At 45.7% G+C, this 13,286-nt stretch overlaps 1 protein-coding gene across 1 annotated transcript in view; it reads right to left on the bottom strand.

Annotated features, from left to right (window-relative positions):
- HMCN1 (hemicentin 1) overlaps window positions 1-13,286 on the bottom strand; it is a 161,660-nt gene that overhangs the window by 53,291 nt on the left and 95,083 nt on the right. The window contains exons 44-52 of the mRNA XM_027723459.2: window positions 11,917-12,078; window positions 10,987-11,265; window positions 9,619-9,786; window positions 6,873-6,986; window positions 4,437-4,523; window positions 3,863-4,054; window positions 2,968-3,141; window positions 1,904-2,017; window positions 306-451 (exon numbers count right to left, since the gene is read on the bottom strand). Coding sequence (XP_027579260.2) covers window positions 306-451; window positions 1,904-2,017; window positions 2,968-3,141; window positions 3,863-4,054; window positions 4,437-4,523; window positions 6,873-6,986; window positions 9,619-9,786; window positions 10,987-11,265; window positions 11,917-12,078 — 1,436 coding nt within the window. The remainder of the gene's footprint in view (window positions 1-305; window positions 452-1,903; window positions 2,018-2,967; window positions 3,142-3,862; window positions 4,055-4,436; window positions 4,524-6,872; window positions 6,987-9,618; window positions 9,787-10,986; window positions 11,266-11,916; window positions 12,079-13,286) is intronic.

Here is a 13,286-nt window from a genome sequence, read left to right as displayed (position 1 = left end):
AAGGGACTTGTGGTAATACGTGGGATGCTCCTGCCAGGCAGGGCCCTCCCTCTTTATAGCACAGCCCAGTGGAAGGCCTGGAAACTCCAGCACTGGTGGCTCAGGGCACTGCCAGGCACCCAAAAAAAAGCAAGGATGTGCACTGGCAGAGGTCTGGCCCACAGCAAACACCCCAAGATGTGTGAGGGGTGATGCTACCAGCAGGAGGGGGGGAAGTGCCAGTGAGCTGTTGGTTAAGAGAGACGAGGAATACAAACTGTGTCTGCACAAAATCCCCCTGGGAAGGAAGGAAGTTTGTGACTGGCCTGTCCATCCTTGTACCAGCTGATGGCAGCAGCAGGAATGGCCTGAGCTTCACACTCCAGGGTCAGGCTGTGGTTCACTTTGATCTTCACTTCCTTGGGGGAGAGCCCTGTCCCTGAGACATCCCCTCTGGTAATGGTGGGAGGAACTGCACAAAAACAAAGGGAGAGACTGTCCTGACTTACTGTCTGCTGCAGCATTTCAGAATTAACCACACAAAGGCAAAGCCTGCATGATAACCTCAGGGAAAGCAAGTTCCCTTATATAAACTGCCTCTTGCCCACAGCCAAATTCTTACTTTTATATATAAAGATATATATATGCATGCATTTTCAACCATTTTTAGTACATTTATTATATGTAAGAATATATAAAACCGTGTTCAACACCTTTAAACATGCAAACCTGACAACAGCTTACCTAACTACAGCACTTCGTTATGTGCCTGGCTTGAATGCCATAAAGTTCAGGCTATTGTAATCATTAAAAAGCATTTTAATGGAAACTAATATTCCCAGAAACATATGTTTGAACTGAAGTCCACACTCAAAGTAGCTGGTCAAAACTCAACATTTCCACTCCACTGAAACCCCAGTGTTGCAAAATGTTGTTTCCTTCTGAATCAGAAGGAAACCAGAACATTTCAAAATTGTTCAGCTGCCCCCCAGCCTGGTCTCATAATATCTTTTAAATTATTTTGGATGCCTTCAAAGCATTTTCCACTCTTTTTTTTTTTTTCCAACTGGAAATTTTAAACTCTCCCTAATGCTTACAGAACCCTAACTGACAGTTGCAATGGCACTTGGGGCTGGGGGGCTTTACGTTGTTACATAGCTATGCTTCAGTAATGAACTCTTTTGTCATCTTCTTATTATTCCAAATCCAATGGGGCCTTATTAGGGACTTAGTGTAATTAAAATAACAGTATGGTTACTGTAAGGGAGCAAACCAACTCCAATTCAGACTAGGAAATTTAAAAAAAAGGTAAAAATCATGGTTGACTGAGCTCATAATGAAGACTTTGAGCATTAAAACTGACTATTAGGCACAGATGCTCAAAGGACAATGTGCTGACAGGATGTCTGGAAAGGGAAAGCTGTTGTGCATATGGAATTTTATGGAAGGATATAAAAATAGTATCCTCCTGTTTCACCTTACTCAAGAAAGTTTCCCAATAGGTGTTATGAGTCCCCTCCCCTACTGTTTTTCTAAAACAGTTTCTGTGCTCAGGAGATTCTTACTGCTCACATCTCCCATTGTGCTGCACTGGTCTGATCTGAAAATCAATACCAAAAAAAGCATCCCAGAAGGAACTGCAGTTGAGTGTTCCTTCCATCTCCTCCCCCTGGGTGGTACAAAGGCTTTTAGCCCAACAGCAGCATTGCAAAGGATGCAACAGCAAACTTTTCTAGGGTCTCTCCTCCAGCCAATGCAGATGTTTGCTTAGCAAAGCCACTAATAGAAAACTTTGTATTCACCAGGACAGGAACAGTGCAGTGGGGGAAATGGAAGAATGAAAAAAAAACCAAAACAAAAAACCCCAACAAAAACAAACAAACAAACAAACAAAAAGAAATTAAAAAAGGAAGTATTTCCATACTGTAGACTTTCACTTCATAGTCCTTTGAGGTCTGTCCAGCCTCGTTGCTGGCTGTACAGGTGTAAGTGCCAGCACTGTCCTCCTGGGCACTCAGGATCTGCAGGGTTCTCCCACCTGCCAAGAGACACCAAGCTTTAATAGCACCTCTTCCTGCTTCCCAATTATTGAAATACTTTCTGCAGCATATTCTCACCCCTTTTGTCCAAACTGTGCCCTTAGATGAGCAGGAAACCTTGTCTGCTTACCACCATGTGTACCAAAGGAGTACATAATTCAGGGAAGTGCTGTGGATCACAGCTCCTGTTGTTTATAGATTCCTGGAAAATCTGTTAACACAGTTCTGTACACAAAAGTCCTTGAAGATATTCAGACAGGGTTCATTCTTCCTCTGAGCACTTGTAGTTAACAAGTCTGAAGTACTTGCTCATCTACATTACTCCAGAGTTACCAGTGACACTTGTTCCAGTTCTGCACCTCCATGGATGTGCCAGGCAAGAGTTACTCCACAAATTTAAAATGGCTAACTATTAATCACTTAGAAAAATGCCACCTCATTCTATTTACTAATGCTGTCATTTATATCTTTGTCCCTCTAATTTCCACACTTAATTGCAAGTTATTTATATTCATTATTAACTCATATGAATTTTGCCATCACTTGGCTTTATGGAACAAAAGAATAAATACCTGAGAACAAATAAAATACAAATAAATAATCAGTTAATTGTGAAGCACCCGAAAATATTGGAATGGGAAGTGCTACAAAAGTACAAACATAGATTCACAAAATTATTTGAGTGGGAGGGGACCTTAAAAATCACCCAGTCCCACCCCCTGCCATGGGCAGGGACACCTTCCACTAGCCCAGGTTGCTCCAAGCCCTGTCCAACCTGGTCTTGGACACTTCCAGGGATGAGGCAGCCACAGCTTCCCTGGGCAACCTGTGCCAGTGCATTGCACTTAAAAGAAATATATCCTTTGATTTTTCACAGAAGTCTAACAACAACCAAAATGCTAAAAGAATAACCCGTAATGCTATTTCTCAATAACAACAAGAAGTTTACCTGGCAGAATGCGGATATTTCTGTTGGATTCTAAGGGATTCCCATCCTTCAGCCAGGTGATGGTAGCTGGAGGGTAGGAATAAGCCTCACAGAGCAGGGAGGTGGGGCTGTTGAGCATGATGGTGACACCTTCTGCATTCCCTTGGCTGTCTGCACCCACGATGCTTGGAGCCACTAGGAACAACAAATCATTAACCATAGGAAGGGCCTCTCTGAGCAGCCAATTTTCTGGTCCCTGGTCAGTCTAGGAATCTGGCTGCAGCCTCAGCTAGCTGGGAGGCATTCCTACAAGGAGCACTGAAACCCAGGGGCAGACAACACTCAGCTGCTTTAATGTTTTGTCCTGAACTCAGCAGCGATCCCAAGTCAGTGCAATCCATCCCCCCCCCCCGTTCCTTTGTCAAGCACAGGTCACCAGGAATTCAGCCATCACTCCTTGTGCAGCAGCTGGCAGAGCTGCTGCTTGATGATCCTGTTAGGAGGGGTGAGCCTGGGAATCCAGGCTATGGAAAACAAACTGGCCATTGTTTGCTCTTGGTTGTGCAATAGCCCTCATGGAAAAAACAAAGAGAACTGCAGATGGTTACAGCTTTTTTGCAGAGATCACAATCTGAAGGGCTCTTCAGATGTTCCTTCCGTGACTCACAATAAGCCAATGTGCTGTCCTGCCCATTCCATAGGGATGATATCCCGCTATGGTTCCCTATTTTCCAGCTCTGTACTGTCTGAGGGGCAGCACTGGTGTTTCTATTGAACCACTATACCTAAGCTATACAGTTGTCGCTGTAGACAGGTGACTTGCACATTGCTGTCACTAAAGCACTGCACAACTCCAGTGGGATTATCTTTCCTCCTGAGATGGCTGTTCCCGGCAGGAGCCAGCCCAGGTCCTTACCCAGCACGTTCAGGCTGTAGGTTTTGCTCCTGTCCCCGGCAGCGTTGGATGCCACACACGTGTATCGCCCGGTGTCGCTGACCTGGGCGTTGGAGATCTGCAGCAAACGCCCCCCAGACAGAGCCCTGTGCTCTCCATCCTCAGGCACAGGCTGCCCATCCTTCAGCCAGCTGATCTGTGGCACTGGGCTCCCTTAGGGCAGGAAAGAAAGCGGCAGATATAACCTCCAGGGTATGCCAAGATTTCTGAGAAACACAAAAATACAGTTTCAGGTGTCCTTTTAAAACACACCCCGTGGGGAGATGTTCTGGAATATGCATTATTGAAGGCTTTGAACCTCCTCTGAAATTCCACAGGCTTTTGGAGAAGAAATACCACAGTAACTACCCTCTTGGTTTCATTTTATGCAACCTTTACAAGGAGTGCTTAGTCCTGCTCTAAACACCAGGGTTAAATCTGAGATTTAAAAATTCCACTCAACTGAAAATTCCATTAAGAAGATGATGTTCAGCACCAAAAGTGATGGACACCATGGGTTTGACGAGCAAAGATAAGTAATACAGTGTTCTTTTACCTGTCACTTCACACGTCAGGGTAACTGTGTGCTTCTCTTTTACTCTCACATCCTCCAGTTTGTTTTCCCCCACGATCCCTGGAGGCACTGCAAACGGGCAGGAACACAACAGCAGCATGGGTTACTCACAACATTTAAACACAACAGGCTGCCTGATGATCCTGGCAGGAGGGATCCAGGATGTGGAAAACAAACTCACCACTGTTTGTGTTTGGTTGTACAATGTCATAAAAAACAAAGAACAATAGAACAGATCCCCAACAAGTGGATGCTGTATAAAGGCACACCAGTGTTTTATGCAAATACAGCTAATTCCATGCAGGAATAAACAAACTATGTAGGTCTAAAGGCATCTTGCTGTGGTACAAATTACCTTTCTCTAGGGAAATGGAAGATAAAACCCTTAAAATACCTATCCCACCCCAAAACAGCCAACTCCGGGCAAGGCAACTCTTACTGTATGGCTGACCTGGATGATGTTTCCAAGTAATCCTGATCAACATGTGCTTTTGGATGGGGGAGGACAGATTATTAAGGTGTGGTGGTGAAGCGCTGAGATCAGCTATTTCTTTTAAATAGAAGCATCAGTAGATTGAGGCCAAAAGAAAGTGGCACTACAAATCAAAGTAGGCAGGGAGTACAACAGGCTGAAAAGGAGACTTATAAGAAAGCAAGTTTGGGGGAAGTTTTGGGAAGTTTAATCACAAAGATGCCACACTAAGGAGACAGATTTATACTTTAATAACCCTATAAAATGCAAACTTTCATAGATAGAAGACCTAAAGAGAGAGGAATTAAAATATACATTCAGCAGCACATTTGTGATCTAGCACTATGTTGGAAGCCAAAGTTTTACAAAAATAAGAATCGTGGGAATATGCAGAATTCACTGTCAACAGAGAAAAATAATGTTACACCAGATTGCTGATACTTATGAAGGGTTCAAACTGGAGTGAAGGAAACAGATGGGGGCAAAACACAACTTAAAATCCTGAAGTTAAGGACTTAAGTCGGGCCAAATGTTACTGTTCATAAACAAACACAGCAACTCATGCTTTGGCCCCAAAATAATACAGTAATATGTCAACACATATGAATTTCAAAAACATAGCAAAGCCACACCAAACCTTTTTCAAATATTGTGCTTTTTACACCAAGCTCTCCCTGCAAACTGCTGCACATCCTCCAACAATCCACAGAACCCCTGGCATGTCCCTGCACAGTTCCCAGTGACAGTGAGGTGGTGAGGATTCTGTGCCACCATCAGCCCACATTTTAGTAACTTTCCTCTAGAAAGACAAAGGAATTTTTGGGGGGAGGGAAGAGGAGACTGAACAATGGAATTTTCCACTTGAAATCAGCTTCACTGAGTATTTTTCTTCAAGGCAAACAAAGCCTATGCAATAGAGGTTCCCAGAACCCTCAAGAACACCCTGCTACTAAAACCCTCCAAAGAAAACAGTCAGACAATGAATGCTCTCCAGTGTTTATCCATCTCTTCCATTCTACCACACTTACACTTCCATGAGCTCATCAAATAAACATGAACTGACATGAATGGGAGTTATCATGTACAGGCTGACTGTGCCCGAGTCAGCTGAAGGCAAGGGGGGCTGGTGGTGCTCAGCACCTCAGGGAGAAGAAAAATGACACACAGAAATGCTGTAAGACAACCTGCATCAGGCCTAAGAGTTGTCGATAAAAACGACAAACAGTTACTAAAACAAAAAGCTGTGTTTTCTGGGAAACATAGTGTTTTTTAAAACTAAGCAATGTGACCAAATTGCACAATAATGGTTCCAAATAGCCCCTAAAGAGCCTGCTGGACCACTCCTAGCCTAAATATGTCAGCAGGATCACCCCCTAACCCATTGGTCTCTATCCTTTGGCATACCAAGGGCTCTACTGACTGAAGGTTGGCACTGTATTAGTTGGGACTGTTGATCCTGGAGAAGAGAAAGATCCAGGGTGACCTTGGAGTGCCTTCCAGTGCCTAAAGATTGCTGGAGAGGGACTCTGGACAAGGGGGAATGGCTTCCCACTGCCACAGGATAGGGTTAGATGGGATACTGGGAAAGAATTCTTCCCCGTGAGGGTGGGGAGGCCCTGGCACAGGTTGCCCTGGAAGTGTCCAAGGCCAGGCTGGATTCCCTTGGAGCAACCTGAGCTAATGGAAGGCGTCCCTGCCCATGACAGGGGGCGGAATGGGATGGGTTTTCATGTCCCTTCCAACCCGAGCCACTCTGGGATTCTGTGATGCTGTGTAGAAGAACCTTCTCTTTACAACCTAATTTTCTGTCCATGGCATCAAATCCACTTATTTTTTCCCCTTAAGGACGTATGTTTGGGCTTAACGTTTTTAAAACACCAGCAAAGACCTCCTCCTTAGTGCCCAACCCCCCCGTTGTGCTGTGCCAGAGCTGGTGCTGTACTCACCCAGGACGGCGAGGTGGAAGTCCTTGGCGAGCCGCCCCGCAGCGTTGGTCACCACACACGTGTACCGCCCCGCGTCCGCCGCGCCCGTGTGCGTCAGCCGCAGCGTCCGGCCCCCTGGCACCACAGCACAGGTCACACCCTGCCCTGCCACAGCCTGCAGAGCAAACTGCCCGCTCCTCTCAGCCCCCCCCCAACCGCCCGCACACGGAATTCCCGGATCACAGACACCCGGGATGGATCTGCGCCTGTACTTCTGGCCAGGAGACTGGGACAGGACACAGCGTTTCAGCAGGATTGTCATTCACCTCAGTGCTTGGCCATACACTGAGAATCCACCTGAATATGCAGGAAAAATAATAATTTATTTTTGTAAACACTTAATGTTATAAACGCCCTAAAGATATTTTCACATGTATAAATGAGGAACAAAATTCCACTCCTCCCTTCTAGCACTTCCAATAATTGTGCCATCAATAATAATAACAAGTAATAACAGAACTGGTTTACATGTAGTGGTTTAAAATAACAGATTCCTTTTAACACTGTGGCAGAGCAGTTGTCAGGTCACCTTTGCACTGATATGTTAGTTTAAAAGGAATAACATCTGCAAGTATGTTTGACCAAAGGACCAGGAATATCCCTGCTTTGCCATGGCACAGTAACCTCTCTTCCCTTCTTGTTTTGGCAGAGGAACAGCAAAACAAACCTCAGGGAGCATTTGAGTGTGAAAACAAAGGTGGTGGCCAGCCTGCAGCCTTTCCCAGTTTCTGGTCAGCAGCTCTGCCATTAGCATTCCCACACCATACACCACATCCTAAACGGGCATCCCCTGCCTGTGGATGCCCCCAGGGGTCACTGCTGGCACAGAGCCCAGGAACTGATGCTCCTGCTCATGCGCTTGGAAGGAAGAAACTGCCGGGCTGGTTAATGATGTGCCTCTGCCCAAGGAATTCTGCCTGGAAGGCTCAGTTCTTCCAGCCTCATGTCTCCCTGATCCCTTCTCCCATCCACCCCCTGAACAAGGCCCCAGAAGCAGCAAAATGAAGCAGGTACCCGGCTGCAGGAGACTGAGGTTTGCCCTGGTATCACACACCAGAACACACCCAGACCCCAGTGCTGACGCGGCACAGGATTTTATATATTTAGTTCAATTAAAGCTTCTGTCCTTTCTAAAGCCAGCGTGCAGCTTAGGGCAGGGGCTGCAAGGAAAGCAGGTGGGCTACAGTGGAATGTTTTTCCTTTTTTTTTCCTAGAGGATACACAGGAAGATCATCCAAATGAAACATCAGTATCAGCACAATGATCTCAGGGACAGGGTGGGACTGTTGGGGTCCCTGTGGAGGGCCAGGAGGAGTTGGGCTCCATGATCCCTGTGGGCCCCTTCCAGCTCAGGAGACTCTGATCTGAATTAGCCCACTAAAAGTTGCCAGCAGTGTGTCCACACATTGAAATTATCTGCAATGTTTTCAGTCAACAGAACCAAAACCTTGCTTTGTCAAAGTATTGAACTCCTAAATTAGTTGAAGAGGAGGATTTTTGTTGGTTTTTATGCTTGTACAAGCACAAATAAAGTTCCAAGTGCCATGATGGTTACACTTCACTCCCACAGTGTGTAGCTTTCTGAAGCACTAGGTTTGCTGGCACACAAAGCCAGGTCCTGGCGTGTTTCCCCTCCCACGGCAGCCAAAATCCAGAGACAATAAACAGCCTTTTGTCTCCCCCCTCCCAGTCTGTGATAGTGGTGTGGGTGTAGAAACCCACAGACAGGACACAAACAATCAAGCCCAGAAGATGTTATTTGTGTTGATGGCAACTTCACACGAGGAGGAATGCAGCCAGCTCCCACTGCCAGGTTTACGGATAATAATCACACCCCCACTCCTTTTCCACGTGCTGTATGTAAAAATGGAAAAGCAGAGGCCAGGACTACATGCAACATTAGAAGTCCCACTGATTAAAAACTCCTGAAACATTTCAGGTCTAAATCCAGTCTTAGCTGAGCTCCTAAATACCTTCCAGCTCCATTCCCTGCCTCTTGAGTTCATGCTGCAGGATGGCCTGGCTTTGCGTGGTGGCTATGCCAGAGTATCAGAAACTCCATCAAAACTTATATTCATGAGATTTCGAGCTGTGAGTGGCAAACCAAGCTCAAAGAAACACCTCAGTTGTCACCAAATACTTAACTTATAGAATCCTGGAATGGTTTGGGTTTGAAGGGACTTTAAAGATCATCTAGTTCCAAACTGCCACGGGCAGGGACACATTCCCGGAAAGCTGATCCCTGAACAGATGGGAAGGCAACACAAAATGTGTTGGCACCTGCTTGGTACCCAGTTTGTCATCTCAGGGGCTGCTGACAACTCAGTTTCCTCCTGTAACACCCCTTTAATCTCGGTGCAGCTGCCAAGCCAGTCCTCCCACTTCCCAACACAGCGAGGCGTTGCCACCTGACCTGCTCCTGGAAGCAAGCTCTGCACTAACACACACCAACAGCCAAAGCTGTGGCTCAGTCCATGTCACAGCACAAACATCACTAGCCTTTGGCCCATACACAGGTACCAACTTTCAGCTATTCAGCCAATCTGACCCCATTTAGGTAAAAACTTGGCACTGAGTAACCATTTCTCTTCTTTCCTGCTCCTTACAGATTCATAAACCAAACCTCCTCCTTTCAGGTGTGGATGCAGAGGGTCCTTCAGCCCTTTCTCTTTTTCATTTTTTATTTAAACAACTGCAGCTTTTGTACCTGAGAGGATTCGCACCGAGTTGTTCAGGGTGACAGGCCATCCATCCTTGAGCCACGTTATTGCTGGCAAGGGAATTCCTGAGGCTTCACAAACCAGGGAGATGGGATTCTTCTCCACAATGCTGATGTTCTCAGGCATCTGCAGGTAACCAGCAATACTTGGGGGAACTACAGAAAGGAGCAAAGAAAAGCCACACTTCAGAACAAATCAAAATTAACTTTGCTCACAAAACATAATTATAATTCACTGAAGCCAAGTTAGGCTTGGCAAGTGAGGAGCTACAGAACAGAGACATTTAATATTACATATGACTATTTCTTACTGTGTAGTGGCATGGAAATAATAAACTTAAATTCTATCTACCACCTTTATTTTATGGCTTAAAAGCAAATAACAGTTATAGCAGTCCTGTCCAGTCTACACTAACTATAATTCCCAGCATCAAATGACACACTGGGGAAAATTCCTGCACTGACAGAATTATGACAGAATCTCCTCATGGAAAGAACAACCCCCTATTAAAATAACTACCACAAATTGATCTTCAGCTTTTCTATGCTAGGAGTAAGAACATTTCCACTTTGGAAGAAGCTCTACAGTTCCTACTTCAGAACATAAGGCCTGGGGTCAAGAATTCACCAATATCCTCCAGCACTGAGGAGGTTTGAAGTTTCTCTTTACTACCCACAAGTTTGATAATACAGCACAGCAAATATTCAAAACAAAGAATAAAACTGGTAAGTAATTTTGGCCTCTTGTTTTTAATAAGAATTCCTGTGCTCACAGTAGAACATGAATATTCAGTGTCTGATGAAATGCAAAAGGTCATCTGCAAAAGCATTACAGGTGCTGTAAGATAATGTGACGTTCTGATCAATGCCACCAGTCCAACTGGATGAGTTATACCTGGAAGTACAATCTTTAAAGTGTTCTGACTGTGTAAAATCAGAGAACCTGATGCTCATATCCCTGTGATTCTGGCTGTCCCCAGGTAATACCCCTGTCTGTGGTGGCCACTAGGAGGGTGGTCTCCGTTAAACCCTAATTTCTGTCTCCCACAGTAAAATATCATGACCCTCACTCCAATATCATATAAAATGGTACCAGATCTTGGTTACCTTGGGAGATGAAGCAGCTGGGGGTAGGTTGATATTAACAGAGAGAGCGCTAAGATTTTAAAATATTCAGGAATTACACAACTGGATTTGGATTTTTATAACACTGCCTTTGAAACCGCACCAGTGACCCACAGGTGGAACTGCCCCCCCCCCAACAGATGCACTGAGCTGCACAAACAACTGCTGTTTGGACAGCCTTGGGTGGATGTGGCTGTCCCTGTGCCCCCTGCCCCCCTGGCACAGGCTCACCATGCACACTGAGGTGGTACTTGCTGTCAGCCAGCCCGGCCACGTTGGAGGCCACGCAGAGGTAGTGGCCGGTGTGGGACACGCGGGCGCGCTCCAGCCGCAGGACGCGGCCCCCGCGGAGCAGCAGCACGTCCCCCCCAGCCAGGGGCCTCCCGTCCTTCGTCCACGTCACCGCCGGCTCAGGAACACCCTGCACCTCACACTCCAGGGACACTTCACTGCCCTGCGTGACCACCACTTCGGATGGGTGGGGGCCACTGTTCAGGATAGTCGGTCGAACTGTGGAAGAACAAACACAGCGCACAGTCAACTGGAAGCAACACTTCAGCGTCCTCACCTGCTTCTCAACAGAATAACAAGCAAGGCTGCCCAATCAGAAGGGCCAAGAACAGACAAATAATCTCTTCTTCCCTCCTTCCACCCCACAAAGTAAAAACGTTTTTTTTTTAAATGTTAACTTGCAATTTAAAAACGCAAACAGGAAGAAAAAATTAAATCAAAAATGACGGCCCCAAACGCTGTCAATCCCTACTGATTTTGGGAGATTTTCTTTTTCATGGGATTGTTTCAAAACACCTCCTTTTGTTCCTGACCAAAACACAGTAAAATCTAAGGGAACAAAGGGAAATCTCAGTTCAGTTAGTTGTCATCACTGCTGCAGTTTGGAAACAAGAAACGTTATGCTACCTAAAAGGTTACAGCCCTGGAATCATGCACTTCCAACAGGGATCTGCAATGTCTTGGTCATGCTCTGAGTTCAGATTGCCAAAATTTTAATTACTTAACATTCCTCTTGGACTACCCTTAAATTGTCCCACAGCCAGCCCTCAGTCTCTGAAAACCCTGCAGCTCAACATCACTGCACTGAGCACACTTCCATAACACTACTGCAGAACTGGCACATACGATCAGGACTTTCCTGGTACTCACTGTGCACCTGCAGGCTGTACTCCTTCTGGGCACTCCCAGCCACGTTTGAAGCAATGCAGGTGTAAGATGCAGCATCAGACTTGTCAGCAATGGCAATCTGGAGCTGTCTGCCTCCAGACAGCACCCGCACCCTTCCCGACAGCTCCGGCACCAGGGGAGAGCCTGCAAGACACCTTCTTTCAGATCCAGCCACAGAAGAGGGTAAGGAGCACATGTGTCACCTGCTGTCAAGTCCACTGGCTCACTTCAAAAGAACTGAGCTGCAGAGCTGCCCATTTTACAGTTGCTCTGTCAGAGGTTTCCCAGACAGCAGGAACTTCACCCAAGCAGATTCCGAGGACTCCCCGTGTTAACTGCTGACTCCACGGCCCAGAGCACCTTGAGCTAAAGCACAGTGAGTCACTCACATCCTCCCAGAGTGCTGGACACCTCCACTGAGCACAAAGTTCAGCACTTCCAATAAAATGTAACTCCTTTTTCAGTCCAGAATTGTCTCACCCAGCACAGCCAAAGCTTAGAAACACCTGATTTAGTTTTCACCCCACTTGTGTGTCACACAAGGTACGTGCACAGCCTCCTGCCCAGGAAATCCTCAGCAGCAATGTGACAGCAAAATACCAGCACATTCTCTGAGCAGATTTTTCAGTCCTGGTGACCTCAGATGCTGAATCTTAACCTCTCCAAATCACAGGGGGACTTGCTGACAGAAGGAATGCACCTGCCATGGATCATTCTTACAAGCTCAATCTTCATTTCCCTCTCGTGTATTTAAAATCTTCTCTACAAAGTGCACCAAATGTCGAATGTGCTGACAAATCTACTCCTCCTCCTTTGTAACTGCTTTTCTAGGCTTTCCAACAGGTTTAAGTCCCCTTCCTGCCACTGAAGTGTACACATGCTGGTCTTGCAATGAATTGTTAGAACATATCGTACAATCCTTTTTAGCTTCCAAGAGACAAGGTTCAGAAAGAACTTGATAAACTCCATCTTCTCTGAAAATGTTATGCATTAGAAATAGTGTTTTGTAATTAAAATCTGCTCTTTCCACGAGGCAAAATTACTTAAAGTACAGATATACACCACACTGAAATGTGCAGCCTAGATGAACACAGATCTAGGAAAGACTGATTAATAACAAAGGATTTACCACACTGAAAGAGTACAACACCTTATTTTGTCTTACATTCTGTCTCCAGAAGTGTCCTTGTTTAAAGGAATGTGCTAAAAAAACCCCTGCTTTCGTCTAGCAATTCATAAAAAGGTGTTTGGCAACGTTACTTTAATCCCTAAAGCAAAAAGGTGTGTAGACTGCTCTTAGATGGGATGAGAGAAAGAGTTCAGTAAAGCCCCAAAGCAATCACAACTCGATG

Source organism: Pipra filicauda, unplaced genomic scaffold (assembly GCF_003945595.2).
Source record: "Pipra filicauda isolate LSUMZ 115617 unplaced genomic scaffold, ASM394559v2 scaffold185_size1782982_pilon, whole genome shotgun sequence".
In the NCBI taxonomy this organism is placed as follows: Eukaryota; Metazoa; Chordata; class Aves; order Passeriformes; family Pipridae; genus Pipra; species Pipra filicauda.
The sequence above is the reverse complement of the archived record's forward strand: the minus strand, read 5'-3'. Positions and strand labels throughout refer to the sequence as shown.